The sequence below is a fragment of the Sturnus vulgaris genome, chromosome 13 (genome assembly GCF_052056855.1).
Source record: "Sturnus vulgaris isolate bStuVul1 chromosome 13, bStuVul1.hap1, whole genome shotgun sequence".
Lineage (NCBI taxonomy): Eukaryota > Metazoa > Chordata > Aves > Passeriformes > Sturnidae > Sturnus > Sturnus vulgaris.
In genome coordinates this window covers 11,702,652-11,719,561 of record NC_142255.1, presented here as the reverse complement: position 1 = coordinate 11,719,561, position 16,910 = coordinate 11,702,652, and the positions used below count along the sequence as shown (strand labels likewise).

Sequence of the window (16,910 nt, the reverse complement as noted above, 5' to 3'; positions counted from 1 at the left end):
GGAAGTTTTGTCATGTTTACCTAGAAGCAGCTACACGAACACATTCCTACAAATTCTGCATTACATATCCCAGGTACATGGGGAATTTAGAATCTAACACTAGAATTGTCAATTACAAAAGACAATGGCAGTTAGTTTAAAAGCTCATTACATTTTGCCCATCCATGTACTTACTGATCTACGTTTAACTGTAGAATCCAAATATATGTGATTTATATTTCATTACTTAAAAAAAGAACATAAGGCCTTCATCATTCAATACATCAGATAAATGCAAATACACACTAACCAGTTATGAGGACATTCCAGATAGCACAGGCAGAAGCAGCACACTGATTACCAAATGTGTACAATATCCTGTGGGAAATGCCTGAGCCATTGACCATTTATCCTGTTCACTTGTAAGACATGCAAGTAACTAATTAAAATTCAATTTTCCAAGACCTGACCCAATGCCTAATGCTCTCTTTTAAAGGCAACCTCCCCACCCCCCAAACACATCTGTCTATAAGTGATTTATGCTGCCTGATTTTGCTGCCTTGGGAAATATGGCTTGGAGTCTTCCAAAGCACCATGAGTAATGGACCACTTCCATCTGCATTATGCAGAAATTGATGTTTACTTTAAAATACAATAATTTTCCAGACGGATAAAGAAGAATATAAAATTTCACTTCAAGCTAAAAGAAACCTTTAAGTAGATCATTTGTAGTTACACAAGCAATAATATTCTGGGAAATAATTAATCAGAAGGATTCTAACCAAATAAAACACCTTTCAAATGTCTCAGATTAGGACTTTGACATAATGGGTGTAAAACAGATGGCATGAGAGGGAACAGGGATGTCTTAAATACACTTGTTATATCAGCAGCCTAGGAAGCGATTGATAATGAGTTATTTATCACATGCTCCAGGTCAGTAGCTAAACTAATTAAAAAATAAACAGAAAATGCACTCAAATTTAAAAAAAAAGAATGAAAAAAGTTGCTGCTACATGAAAACCTGTTACCATTAATACTGACCTCAGATTGAAAATAACTCTTACTTTTTCACAAAATTATATTTAAATATTCGATTTTAAGTCAGCTTCACTTTAAGTACTACTGCCAGTCTGCCTCTGTGTAAACTAAGCATACCAAAATCAAGTATATTTAAAACGTAAAAAACCGCTAAAAGTTAGGAATGCTATTTATCCTCCTTATCCCCTCACACCTTTTTCCCCCAAAGGAAAGAGGATGCAATTTTTGACCTAATTTCTGATTACTTCAGTTAATGTATCATTGAGAGTTATTACTGTAATTTGCAGTCTGCATAATTCTGACTTCCTAAAATATTGCAACATATTAACTTCCATTAGCTCTAGGACAAGAAAAAAATGGGGAAAAAAATACATAGATCATTCCTAAGGTAGGAGAATTTTTAAAACTAGTGCACAGGACCACATACTTAAACTGGGCTTTAAAACATTCCTCTATTTTAAAATGAAGATATTAAATAGAACTGACCTTGATTTTTAATGCCCTGTCGTGAAAAACTTCAAAACCAACAAAACAACTGACACGATTAAATTTTATTTATGTCACATGAGTCTATACGCATTGAGAACATCCCCAACACAGCTGTCTTCACTTGCTACAAACAGGCACGAGCCTCACACTGACAAAAGATACCAGGGAGGGAGTTTGGAGCTTTAACACCTCCACATCTGGAAAACCCTGTTTTAATTCACTTTTTTACAGGAGTATCACCAGCCACTGATCGATTCATTTGCATTCAAAATAAAAGGAAAAGAGACCTCACCCCAAAAGTCTGAGAACACCATCTCAAATCCAGCTGGGATATCTATAGCCAGCTGCCCCCTAAAAAAACCAAGCCTATCCCCACTTCTGGATCCCCAGCATTTGTCAGACTCTGAGTGAGGTAATTCATGATACTAAACAAACAGAGTAAAACGAATCTAATAAAAAGCAATTTTTCCTCTTACCCAATTTGTACTCATCTATCAACACATTAAGAGGCTGCTTCTGACATTTTATCCAAGAACAGCCAACTCAACATATTAATCCTAGTGAAAACCCAATGGCATGATGACACCAACCAGAGCAACTGGTTAAACAACTAGCATCTCCAAAAACCAGTTGAGAGACCTTTTCCCCCTTTCCCATCTATGCAGAGGGAGCAGCTAACACTTCTAGGTTGTGAAAAAAGTTGATTTGTCTCCCTGCCCCAGCCCTGTGCCCTCCCAAAGGATGCCAGGCTGGCTGACATTGTGCTGCCTAAGCAGCAGAGCCCACAGATGAGGTATCGAGTGTCACCCACAGGCAACAGCAGTGGCTGGCTGCTGCTTCAAGACAAAGCAAAACCTTAAAACACAAAAAAAAAAGTCAGCTGCTTTTCTGGACAGAAGTAATGTGGCTATTTGCCACTGCTCTGTATCAGCTTTAAACGCTTTGGAAGAGTTCCAAATAGATAAACCTATTTTACTAAAAATGAGAGGCATTTCTGCTAAAAATGCCTGAGCTCTGAAATGACTCTTTTTGGTTGAGAGGCAAGGCTTTCAACATAGTGTGTCATACTTCCTGATGGGACTGCGGACACAAAAGGATCTGTTAAAAATGGAGTATGTTTTTAGTGCCATTTCCAAAGTAAACGCAACTCCTGTAATCACACAGGCTCCCCTCAACAACTTTCAAACATGTTGTCAACTTCCACTAAGTTCACCAGCGAGAGAGAGCAGAGGGTTCAGGTGTAATTAAGTCTCCACAAGTTATGTAAAGTCAATGGCTAAGTACTGAAGGGAGACCAAAATTGGTGATCTCACTGAAGAAAGGGCAGGCAAAACACGATCATTATATATCCTGCCTGGAAGCAGCTGCCTGGGACCAGCACGCGCATCCCGGCCGCCAACTGGGACACAACTGCAGCATAGAGGGGAGCTGAGGATTTTAAGGACATCAGTCCACAGGAATCCAGGCTTTGTTAGCAACACTGCTCAGAGAACTTTCTTTTTGAACATCACAAAACAATTAATCTTTTGTGCAAAAGCTCAGAAAAATATAACCATCATGATTTCAGACATTTTACATCCCATTTTGAGAGCTTCTCAATCATGTGTGCTTTCAACTGCCTGGTCCTCATCAGCTCCAGCAGGCTGAAGAGTGGGGAATGGGTGTGAATGTGTTTGTGTAAGTGCCATAACTGAGGGAACAAGAACTACCAGCAGGTTGCATTTTCATTTACAGTAATGGGTTCACAGTCATGCAACTCACACCAGTTGGTGACCCAGTACCTCAGTATTATACAAATCTTAACATATGACACTTGGAAAACATCAAGTCTTTGGATGAGTATTTGTTGCTCAATATTATGTTTCAGAAATTCAATTAGTCACTGAAACAGACTTGTATCAAAGCTGGCATTTCACTGAAGCTTAAAATGTCAGTAACAAATAAACTGTTATGTCCTGTACATTAACTTAAACAACTGTAAAACTTACAGACTCAGAGTGGAGGTCTTCTATCTTCCCACCAGTACACTGTCTTGGCATAGGTCTGGCTACATCCAAGATAATAATAGTGCACTTAAACCAACATCAAGTGTCTTAGAAAAACTTCCAGACTTCACATGTATTGGGATGACAAAAATCACCTCTATTCTGTCTGGAAAAACTTTGACTCACATCACAGCTGGGGTCCCCTCACACTCACTGCAATTTTCCTACTGCAATCTCACTGTTTTCACACAGACACGACCAGAAGCAAAGATTGCAATATAAAATTCTCTCCATCAAATTAGGTGAATTATCTATCAAAACATGCATGCTCAAAGGAAGGTTAGCAAATGTAAAACCCCACAAAAAACATCAGCTACAGCCCAGGACAGTTATGACAGAGGAACAGCCTCGGAAAATGGAACTTTTAATTTTTAAAAATCATTCTTGAATTTTGCCCCTATATATAACAGACCTCACTGGAGGGAATTAGGTAGCAAGGAACAAGAAAGTTTAGAAAAGAACCCTACTTCTTTTAGTCTTAATTAGATGCAAAAAGGTATCTAAATTTGGTTCCAGGCATTAATGACAAAATTTCAAAATACAATCAAGTAAGGTGAGAAGATGTTCTGCATCTTAAGACATAAACTCAATGTTAACAGCCCTTCAGGCATTATTTCTTGTCTATCTATGACTGGAATTTAACAATTCTTATATATAAACAGTATTTATATTTAACAATTCAGATTCTGAAACATATAAAACTAGAACTACTATTTAAGCTTGCTCTTTTCACATCGTACCATTTTGACAATGAAATTACAATAGCTTCCACTAGCTGAACACAAATGAAGTCGAAACTTACACTACTTGGTGTGAAAACTGCAGAATACTTCTAGTAAATATCAGCTTTTCCAATTATTTACTAAATCAAAAACCACTACAAACAATCTAAACTTTGAGCCTGAACTATCCAGTGCTGCCCCTTTAACACTGTTGTTTAGCAGTGCTCCACAGTTTGACATCAGTTGATAATCCTAAATATAGCTCTGCCTTAAGTCCCCCCCACAGTTCAGAGCCCAGACAAAGCCAGCTCCATGACTCACAGCCTGACACAGGCCAAACAACCTCACAACACTTCTGCAATTTCATCTGACACACCAAATAACATCACAATTTCGGGATAATATTTAGAAAATAACTCATTAATACACAGACTTTGTTAGCAGTCTCTTGACTTTTTAACCTTCCCGTTTGTTACACAGGATTGTGACTCTGTGAATCACATTCCTTCAGAGACCTTATGTGCAAAAACGACCCCAAAGTGGTCTTCCCCAGTGCCCTCAGTGCAACCCCTCTCTGCTTTTTCTGAACTCCTTGAAGAAGCTTTGGTAACAACAGACAATGGAAGCAAAGCAGAAACATCCAAAGGAATAAATGAAGGCTTCTGTGACTACTTCAAAAGTAGAAGTAGAGGCATTTCCCAGCCACAGATGGTATTTATTTATTTATTCATTGTAAGGATGCTGTGCATTACAGGCACCAGGGCTGCTTCAAAATAAGGGGACCATTTCCACAGCAGGTGTGAGAGCAGGTATCCTGCTCCCCTTACAGAGGCCACGCTCACTTTAGCAAGTGCTCCAGCAGGAATTTAGAACACATTCAAGTAAATCACCCTCACAGATTAGTGGGTTTGCATAAACAGTGCCAGTTAAAAGAAGAGTTTTTTCGTTTGCTTAGGCTGTGGTTAACTAAAATATTCTCATATCGTCTTACTTTATTGACATGGGATAACTAAGGTAATACAAATTAAAAGTAGAGGCAAAATAACAGAAATACAGAGAGAAAAGAAAGGTGGACTAGAAAGCGAAAGCAAGAGGTTAATATTAACATTTGGGCTGGGGAGCTTAGGGGGAAAAGGGTCGATTTTAGAGCTACATTAACACTCCAAAAACAGCTCAGGGAGGTCCAGCCTAATTTCTACAGTCCGGCTATTACTCTGAGCAGAAAGCAATTAGTGTAGCCATGAAAGTTAAAGAAACATTCAGAGAGAGGCTCTTTTTCATATAAAACAGAAGCTTTTCTCAGGACAAAGAAAGTGTAAAAAAAAAAAAAAAAGCAGCTGAACAGACATTTTCATGGTAGTGGCTTTACTTAACACTACACTGCCTCGGAAACCTGTAAATTTCCAAGTTGAGCTAATAAGTAGGAACCATGCTGACTGCAGATTTTTGGCTCTCATTCTACTCAGTGAGATTAATTTAATTTAGAGTCAAAACATTTGTAGATTTTCTGCATGAAGAAATGTGCATTAAAAACCATAATCCAAAGTTCTCACTATACTGACAGTACTGTGAATCCATATGAGACCTTCACCCAAAGAGGAAATAGCAGCACTTTTGTATTGTAGGAAAAACAGTGCCCTCTGGCTTCACATTTACTGGGAGTTAGAAAACATTTTAAGGACAAAACAAGTTAACTGCTTCCTATAGCCAGTTCTCCTAAAGAAACATGGAAAATTACATGACAATTCTCTAATTACCCTAATTTGTCAAGGAATCATCATAACTCAGATGCCCTGAATATTGAGATATTTGATATACAAATTAAAATATAATCCTTATCAGATAGTCATATGTATGTTTCAAGAAACTGAAACTCAGTGAAAACCAGAAAACCACTGAATTTGTTCTTTAGAACTGTTTTGTTCATAAAGAGGGGAAAAAGCCTTACTCAATCAAATCCACATGAAGGAGTTTCAATTTTGCAGAACCTTAGAAAAGATTTTATACAGACACAGAGAAGATTAGATATTCAAGAGAATTGTAAATTTTTATTGCTAAAAACACATATACAGAGAGCTACTTCCTGGTGTACTAAAGCTGAAAAAGGAAAGATTTAAAAGAAGAAACTCAGAAGTGATGAACTATGCAAAAGTAGTGACAAATTAGATTTAACTAACAAAGCCTCCACTGCCTAGAAAAACCATGTTTAATTATCCATCACTTCGGGAGCAGAGAGGATAACATTTTGAGACACCTAAAGCAATTTCTACATCCAAGTTTCTCCTCCCCTGCCCTAAGTGCTACATATGGTATATTTCAGCAGCGATGAACACCAGGAATGAGAGTATTTTCTATCGTTAATACAGTTATTTGAGTTATTTAGGTTGTGCTGGGAAAAGCACAGTGTCCTGTTTGAGACTGCAAAGGATAAAGAAGCAGGATTGTATGTGAGGCCTGGCAAGAGAGAAGCTGTGTTAGCAGAGGTGCACACACGTGAATACATCTCTGTGATACAGAAAACAATGATTATCCACATGGATAACTTTATGATCTAATGTCATATTTTACACCTTTCTGTGTCTTTGCAATTGCACGCTTGAGTAACAGTCCAGCCTAAATGACACCTATGAAGCAGCATTCCAGCTATAATTTTATTTAGTTACCTGCCCCAAGTATTCTAGGACTTGATACTGACAAATGTCTACATTTCACAACTACCTCTCAGTACATGAATTGACTACCTGTGCAATGAAGCTGCAACTTTATTCATCTGATAGAAACTGAACTTTCTCTGCCAAAAAAACAGATAAAGGAATAGCCAGATGATTAAAAGTACACACATCTTTTCAAAGCTGTCAGGATTTGATTCATGTACACCATCACAGTAGCATTCGAGATACATTTTCCATAAATAACACTGCAAAACCCTAAATCCTTTTAGAATAGAACTTCTTTTCTGCATTGGTAATTGGACACATTCCTAAACAGATTTGATTTATGGTGCCTTTTTCATGTTTGAATGACTATACATGAATTTACATGCAGAAAGGCATGCATTTTCAAACTCATTTGTGTTTTAAGTGATTATTTTGCACCTATTTCTGATATGACACTATGTTCTCAGTTTGAATTTTAGAAAACCCATGGTCACATTAAATAAAGGAAATGTTCCTTCACAACAGGTTTCTGAAAGTTTGGGTTCTACAGCAACTTCTGCAAAGGCAATTCTCCAGCATATTTAATTCAGAAGGAAAAAAAGCCTAATGCCATTTTGGACAGGGGGATAAAAGGTTCAATTATACAGTCTAAATACAAAGCCTTGTTGAATCAGGTAATTTACACCTCTGTTAAAAACTGAGCCTCAAGCACTAACTCCTCAAGTGAGCCCTGTTTGCTGAATCTCTGAGACATTTACTCTAATGCCCTGATGTCCCAAACTGATGATTTCCACTCTTGATAGAGCATTTCATAGCTGCACTAACAGGTAGGATTTTCTTAGAAATGGAATGCTAATAACTTTGAGTACAAAACTGAAGTCCTCTATTATAGATCCTCATTTAGTAATGGATTCTAAAGTCTCTATAGAGATTTTTCACCAATCAAGGCAAGTTAGATGGTTTCCCTTAGAACCACATCAGAGGAAAAGAGGGAGCAAACAGCTACACTACAGACACCTACTAAAAAATGCTGACATTCTACTTTTAAAGAGGATACTGGCTTTAAAAAAAATACAACACACCAAAGAAAAAAAGCATACTCCAAGAAATTTTTAGAACCAGACTGAGGGGTATAGCATTCAGGCTCTTCAAATGAAAACATGAGGTCATTTCCCCAAATGATCACTGAGGTATCTCAGTGTGCTGTAAAAAATCCCAAATGCAACATTGCAGATGTGACCTCAGCAAATAATCTCAAAACTTCACCTTAAGATTTCTCTTACCATTTTACATTGACGATATTAACTATTTTAACTTCTTTTACTCAGAGTATTGGAAAGGAGGTTCATTAGCAAAGTAACAAACATGGCTATTTCTGTAGATAACTGTTCTCCCTTTATTTTTACATGCACTTTCATAAAGGGAGAGACTGAAAATAGTACACTGATGCTGACTTAAAGACAGTAAGTGTGAAATACTGGGGGAAATCCCTGTCTTTTCATTTTAAAGTGACTTGCAAAATTACACCCATCCAACCACTCACAGAAGATTTGGAGATTTTGGAGATAAGCCAGGTAGTATCTGTGACCTAAAGCCACAGTTAGCTGCTGAAAGGCTGAGTAACACCTACAAAAGTCAATTGTCCACTCTGACACAAGAGGAGTCAGGCCCCTCTACCACTGGCCCTGAATTCTGAACAACTAATAGCAGTGTGATAATAGGCACTGGACAAATTTGAAGTCTCCTGGCCAAGAATCACTTCCTTTTGCAATAAACACTGGAGTGATAAACAGACAACTGCCTGCACCTCAGACCCTGTGCCCACTCTATTTCTAGATGTTTATATTAAGTAGCTGCAGAGCATGTGCCTGCTGCTGTGCTCTGAGCTCCTTCAAGCAGCACTGCTATGAAATTGTCTTGATTCTTGTTAGTCCCACTGCTGCCCACAGGCACACAAGCAGCAACAACCAACACCGACAAGTCTGGGCAGTTTTCCTTCTGGTATTATTTGGGAAACCTCAAGCATCAGCAAGTAGCTGTCTGCATACAAACCCCAAAGAATCAGGAGTGCTTGCCTCGCATTCGGGAAATTACACAGAAATCTCATTTCCATTCACACAAAAGCTCAGCTTTTACAGATTATAAAAAAATAAAAGTTGCTATAAAATGACATAGAACGTTTCATTGCATTCTCCCCTTTCCTCAAAAACTCAAACATTTGCATCTTTTTGACATTATAATCCAGCAGGGGTCAAGAGCAAATTTACAGGCATTGTTGGGTAGATGAATATATTATGCCTTTAGCTTAAATAGTCTTACACAGTTCAAAATTTTAAATATTATTTTAAAACCCCTTGTGTTTTAGTGGCAAGACTAAACACATTTCTAAGATCCCATAATCAACTCCTGAAAATTAGAGCAGAGAACATTCCAGAAGCACTAGAGAATTTAGAAGTGTTTTTCTTCAGAAAGGATTACTACACTTATGATTTCCTTTTATAGTCTTAATAAGCTTCAGTCAGAAAAACAGAAAAAATACAGATACTCAAAAAGCAATTTAAATTCTCAAAAAAAAAACCAACCAAAAAGCCCCACCAAAAAAACACAAAACAAAAAGGGCTTTATAAGGAACCTATTAACCATTCAAAGTATCCTTCCAAAAAAGATTTAACTGAGTTACTAAAGACACATGGCAGTGCTATAACTCTGACCTAAGACATGGCATATTTTTTTCCTCTTGATATTGATTTGAAAACAATCACTTATTTTTTTTGCAATCAAGTTTGTCAAGTCAAAGCCCCCAAAATAAATCACATGAAATGGTAAGACAAACAGGGCAAAGGAAACTCAGCAGATGATCAGCAAAATACACTTCTAATTTCATTTGGTGCTAGTTCATTAGCTGTGCACTATGTCATGTTCTGTTGCCCTCCAAGCAATATAAATTTCTCAGCTTGCCTTGTTAGAAGCACACACAGCAAAGAGCAGGAACTGCAAAGGGACTAAATCCACTATGGCAAAAATAGAGTTAAAGAAAATGGTTTCAGTTTCCAGCTCTGAAAGAGGCCAAACAACAGATTAACTATTATGTCTTTAGCTCAAAGAAACAACTTGGACATACTCAATTTTTTCAACAATTTAACTATTAATAGAACACTAACTGGGTAGGAAAAGAATATGTATACTATAGTGTCAGGTAAATGCAACAGTCCATGGAGATTAAATATCATTCAACAACAAAATCCATTCAATTATATACCTTTTCCTCAACAGTGCTGGATAACTAAAAAGAAATTTAAAAGGCTATTTTTAGCCTTAAAGGGTTATTTTATAGACATTGTAAGATGGCTGATAGAGATAAAAATTGTAAGTATTCCAAAACTGAAGACAAAGGTTTGAGTTTTCTTTGTTTCATTCAGTATTTTGGGCTAATTTCAGTAATATTCTGGAGGAAGACTGCCCTCCTGCGTTCACCCAGCACAGCAGGCTGCGATGAGACAGCCCCTGCAGCTGGAATCACTTCAAGCTGGCGATTTTATTTATTTTAATTTTTTTTTTTTAAATAATCACATTACTGATTCAGAGAGCGAAATTAGCCCACCAAATGTTTGCACAGAAATACAAGGCTGGTGAACAGCAGGCCTGTTCCTAGTGCTCTCACAGAAGGTGGTAATGCCTGCTAGTTGGCATCAGGCCTAGAAAGCCATTCTGAGCCTTTAAAATGGCATTGCTGCTTGCAGCTGCTCTTTGCTCTTAACAGAGGCTGCTTATTAAAAGCTCCTAAATTGTTCAATGAAGTCCTAAAGGAATAAAATGCTTGTTAGACACCTTGTAATGAGGTTAGCTGTACTCCTGCACACCAGCTCTTCATGCTACTGCAGCTCTATGGCACCTAACTTCAGAAAGGTACCAAAAAATCCAGAGGTAAGAATCCATCATCACCCACATTTCCTGCCCCACATTGTTCCCATGTCAAGAATCCTGTAAGTGCTTTAAAACATGAAAGAACACCGTATGGGAAAACTAGCATTTTAGAAATGGAAACACCAAGGTACACAACAGTCGTGTAGGAAGTGTGACAGTGAGCTGGCAACAGGAGAGACTTCCAGATTCCTGCTTTTAACAATGTAATTTGACAAGTTAAAAAAACAAAATCCTAATTTGGTAGAACGCTTGATATTCACATAGCTAACTGCATTTGAGAACATTCAGGAAATCATCTAGCCTCCTATGAGCCCTACACTAAAGCACTACAAATCTAGTGGCAAGGGAAAAGCTTGGCTTTTAACAGTATTCAACAAGACACAAAAAGCACTTCAGTAGTCGTATAGGCAGCTCTAAGAAAAATCTAGGATTTGTACACTAGCAAACACAAGCCCATTGTTAGGGTACTTGTGGATAAAAGCAGCACACAGATCAATAATTTCAGATGTATGTCATTCTGAACTCGCATGTGCATGAACAACATGCCTTAAGATAAATTTTACTCCAATTAACAAAAATGTATCACTGAATGATCCTTCAATTATTCATTCAGGACAAACATAAAATTGAGCCAATTAAAAAAAAAATTAAAATCCCACATGATTATTCACTTGCAAAAGTACTGAAACCAGTGTTTTCAAAAATGCATGTTGGTTTTTACATCAGCACTTGTTTACATTACTTATAAATGGTAATCAATATGCAGTATGGGAATCCTAAGCCCTTCATCTGTGCATGATATGATCACAAAACAAACACTACCTCTTTTCCCTGGCTTTTTAAACACTTTTTACACTACCTCCAAAAACTCTTTTTTTGCAGAGAACAAAAAAGGCATTTTGTTTTCAATAATAGGACAGCAACAAGAAAAATATAAAAAAAAGGGAGGGAGAAAAAAGGAAGCTATTATTCCATGCATCTGGAGGGCATGCACTTGTTAAACCTTTACTTATGAGCCCAGATTACTTTTTCCTCACATATTGCCTCATGATTTTTCCTTTGTCACTTCGGGGATCACTCACTTCTTTTTATAGTCCTCAACCACAAGAATTTCACAATGATTGTTTACAAAGTGACGCTTTTCCTGTAACTGTATTTTTTCTTTGACTGGTTCAAGCAAATAAATAAATACATAAATGTATTTATATACATAAAGGGAGAAAGATTCTTGCATGGGAACAAGCAAATCAACTGTCCCATCTTCTTGCATTCCCCATTAATTCATACTTATTAATTAGTTCAAAACACTGGTGTGAGACAGAGTTTTAATTTAGATTAAATATTCTCAACATAGAAACATAATTGAAATGATTTAAAACTTGCATATAATAATCTCCTTTATGGAGCTTTCAACATTGTTTCAATTTAAGTCATTGTTTTGCCTCCTGGTAAACAAGCAACATCTCTTTCTTTCACGGAAAGACCTAGTAAGTGCTGCTTCCCCACAACTTTCATTAACAGAAAAAAAAGAAAAATAAAACCTGTTTATGGTAGTGTTAATTCTTCTCTTTGTGTACCTGCATTATCAGTCTCTACAGCCTGTTAAACAATACTTAATACTACTTAGCAAAGAGGTCTTACAAACAGCATCCAAACTAAATCAATTATGGATTCTAACTGAAGCATTTCTAATTTTCCTTTTTAGAAGAGAAATCAAGCATTAGTAAGAAGAGCTCTGATAATCAAATTAAAGACCAATGGATTTCACACTACAGCCAGGGCTCACCTCCTGTTAAACATCCCACCTCTGGAGATGTCTGAATGGCAGCAGGAACCTCCAGTGCTGCTGATATTCCCAAGGGAAGTGTCCCTAAGCTACTATAACGCTCACTAAACTAAAGAAGCTAAAATCTCTGGATTGTCTACATCAAGGGCTCCTTTCTCTGATATATTTTTGCTCTAGGAAAGAAGGAGAAGTCTTTAAGGAGCACGGGACAGTTAGAGCAGCTTGCTGTTTGCACAGATGATATGATGGAAACAAAGGCAAGTGTTAATTTTAGTGTCACTAGGAACATATATCAGTCATTCCAAGCAGGCTTTGGAATATAATATTTAAGTATCTTTCCTAAAAGTTCCAGAAGGTCAGTATTGTCAAAACAGCACATACTGTGTCCAAGGCCTATGATAGTGGACTTTCTTTCCAATGGGTATGCAGGTAGTTTTCTAAAAAGGGAGCACAGAATGTGCCTGAGATGTCTTGGAATCAAAAATCAATTATTTTGAGACAGGGATTTGGGTGGCACACATAACTGTCACATTAAATTCCTGCAAGTACAGAGTACTCCTATATTTGGAATTTAAGCATGGTTCTGGTATACCTAGCTAGAATTTACACAGCAGAATGCTGTTTCTGTTAAGATAACAAGGCCTGAGCCCAAGTGAAGCTGGTACAGAAGCTGATATGGCCCTGAAGTCAGGACAGAGTGACACAGCCAGCCAGCCCTGTAATCAGGACATGCAGGTGGACATTGGCAAGAGCAGGGTCTCACTCCCAGAACTCTCAGAGCTGATGCCCACTGGGAGGTTTGAATTCAGCAGCTGCACACCTTGGAAAGGCACATGATGTGACAGAGAAAAGAAGCCATTCCTGAAAGTGCACCAAGGCACATGATTGATTTTTGGACCAGTACTTCAATGTTTTTCCCAATTAAGCCTGAAGACACCTCCATGGCCCATTCCAATGACTATCATGTTTTTCATTCAGCAATTTCAACTCAATAGAAGTGCCATTTGGAACCCAAGGGCACATGCCTAATCTAGTATAACCTTATCTGCTGCTCCACTAACTAGATTCTCCTCCTGCAAGGTCTCTGTTCATTCAAAGGAGTACAGAGCACATCCTTGCAGTGCCAGTCAAAAAATAAAATATCCTGTCTGCTGGCACAGGACATCTTGCAGAGGTGCTGGTGAGGAAAAAGGTGACAAAAAAAAAGTTGAAAACTAAGAAGGTACTCTCTTCTCAGAGGGCACTTTGTTCACATACTGCTTTTTAGTTCTCAGAGAAAACAACAGTCCTTCTAAATTACGGATTCTACAAACAGTGTATTTGTCCAAGACAAGGATTTTATAATTTTCATAGAATAGTATGATAAATAATTTTTAAAAGAAGGTTTATAACAAAGACTTTATTACCCTTGGTCCCCAAGAAATTTTTGTTTCCAATCATTTTTCACCTCCTACTCAAGGCCTACAAAAATGCACAGTAGTCACAAGTTTGCAAAGAAAAATTCTGAATTAGAAACAGCTATATGGAAGAGGCTCTATTTTATACTTGCCACATTACTTGAAAACGATACCAAGCTTAAAGCTTTTTGACAAACACTTTTGGCAAAACAGTCCAGCTGCAAACTTGTAACTTAAATTAACCAATGCAAAACATTTTGTCTCTCCTAACTTCCAGGAACTCAAAACAATACCAGAAAAAAACTTCCCAAAGTTTCCAGAATGGCCACACATATTTGACAAGGACGTATCTCTTACCAGTTTAATGTTCCTGAATTCTGTTTGTCACAGCTTTGCAATTCAAACACACTATGCTTCATTGCCCTTTCCACTTGGGGTGATTTGCAACCTTGGATTTTCATCAATTAAAAGAAGAGTAGTATTTTAAGGAAATGTTAATTTATCTTCCCATCTTCAGTAAAACAATCTCTGTATCAAGCTTTGTCTTTGATCACTAACCCTTTGCATAAGCCAGTATAAAGGACAAAAAGGCCACTTACTATGACCGAGCAGATCCTCCCTTGTAAGAAACAACATACAAATAATAACAAAAAACCCCACATACTGAAGAAAAAAATCTGAAAAAAAATCTATATCATGAGTCTTAAAGTGGAAATAGGCAGTCATGATTAACTGTGTATTCCTTATGGCAATAACTTAATTATACAGAGTGAAACCACAGAGCTTTCAGAAAAGCTTCCTTAATTTAGTGGATAATCCACAAGCAATTTCCTTATATGGCTGGAGAGAAATCATTGCTGTGTGCACTAAAGCTGGAAGACAAATGGCCTTACAAACAGAAATCACTGTTGCTAACTGGAATAAAAAAAATCTTGCATCACTATTGTTACACATTCCTTTCAAATAAATGCACTGCATTTTCTTCTGAGTGTGCTAAATCATTGTCAAATCATTAAACAGCTTACTGAATTTATGTAAATTAACAGTGCAGCCTTACAGAGAAATGGGATAAACAAAGGAAAGGCATTTAGGTTTTTTAGTGTAAAAAAAAAAGTCTTTAAAATTACATTAGATCTAAAAGTGCAACATACAGACTTGAGCTTATATGCTTCAGGTAAAAATGAAAATTTGCTTTGTGTGATCCCTTTACAACGACATGATGACAAAAGATGAAATACCAAACACAGTCTGGCTAAGACTGACTGTGAATTCTGATCTTAAAATTCTAAGGAGATCTTTTAAATATGACCATTTATTACTCTTATTATTCAAGTAAACTGCTTTTCTTCAGGGAAAAGTTAGACCCTACTGAAAAGCAGCCTTCAGCACTAGACTACCAACAACTTCTGGTAGAATTTGATGGTTACAAAAATCTTTCTCAAAATTTGGTCCAACTCTTAACACCAAAGACATAACAAAATCTTCCCAATATATTTTTTCTCTGCAGGAGGCAGCTCCAGGAGTATTTACTGTTTGCTACACACAAAGACCACATCCTTTCATTTTTTACTGCAAAGTGTTTTGGGATGGGTTTCTCTACTTTTTCCCAAACTCTTAATCGTTTTTTGAAGTAAGCAGACCATATACTTCATATATTTTCACACACTCACTCACACAGTTACACACACACACTCAGGCACACTCTCACCATTACACACTCACACTCACTCACTGTTTTCATACTGCAAATGGTCAACTACAACCAGACTACAGTAAGGCATAATTCAAAATTTTTAAAATATTAAGCTTCCAAATAAAACTAACTCACCAGCTGCTTATGTTCTGAATGCTAGGTGCATGATAAAAGAGACAAAGCAAGGTTAGCTGCCTAAATTTAGCAATTTCTAAATTTTACCATAAATTTCTAAAAATCAGGCAGTACACATGAAAATATTATTGTATTTTGCTGTAGTTCAAACATTTTCTTTAACACAATGAAAAAAAATAATTTTTAGAGTTTACAGCTTCTAAATTCTAAACACTACTACTGGTATTAAAAAAAGAACAAAACCAGTAAAGAATGCTACTCATTCTAGAGCAAAGCAGCTCAGAATCTGACACAAAAGAGCATAACTCAATGATTAGGTTGGCTTTTACAACTCTGTCCATGGAGAAAGTGAATAAATTGCCACAGCCATAAAAGAAGTAATTTTTAGCACCAGCGTTCAAACAGACTCATAAATAAAACTACACTCATCCACATCACTAGAAAAGTCACATTAAAGAATTTCTACTGTTGGAAAAATATTATAAATAATCCTTGCAATCTATGAAATATGAGAATTTACTACTGCCTTTGGCAATTCCTGGCAGCAATGCTTACCTGGCAATAATCCAACCTGAAGATAACAGGCTAATGTAATCCCTACTTTTCTCCTATTCAAAGTGCACAGAAATCCCAATTTAATTAGACTGCCTTTTTTTTTGCACATACAACATACTTTAAAATATTCGTGGATTTAAAGTTTCTTATTTATTAATTACCTCAAACCGATTTCAATGTATTTGGGACAACATAAGGATTCAGGCTCTAAAATTAAAATTAAAAAAAACATAAAAAATTAAATCCTGGTTCTTACCCAGGACATTTCCTGCAGGCACTTCCTCAAGGTCTTCAAGCTCTCTTCCCATAAGTAAGTAGAGGTTCTCCAAGGTACAGCAGGTCATGTGAGGGACTGCTGGCAGATCATCTGTGCCAGGGCACTGGGATGAGAGCTACACAAAGCACAAAACCAGCATTTGGATATCTATCATTTAGCTCTGATAAAAACTTCTTTCACAAAACCTCCTTGCATTCCAAAGTGAAAAAA

The 16,910-nt window shown here is 37.0% G+C and overlaps 1 protein-coding gene across 1 annotated transcript in view; it reads right to left on the bottom strand.

The window, feature by feature from the left end:
• EFL1 (elongation factor like GTPase 1) overlaps positions 1-16,910 on the bottom strand; it is a 64,908-nt gene that overhangs the window by 28,451 nt on the left and 19,547 nt on the right. The window contains exon 15 of the mRNA XM_014889730.2: positions 16,680-16,815. Within this exon, the coding sequence (XP_014745216.2) occupies positions 16,680-16,815 (136 nt within the window). The remainder of the gene's footprint in view (positions 1-16,679; positions 16,816-16,910) is intronic.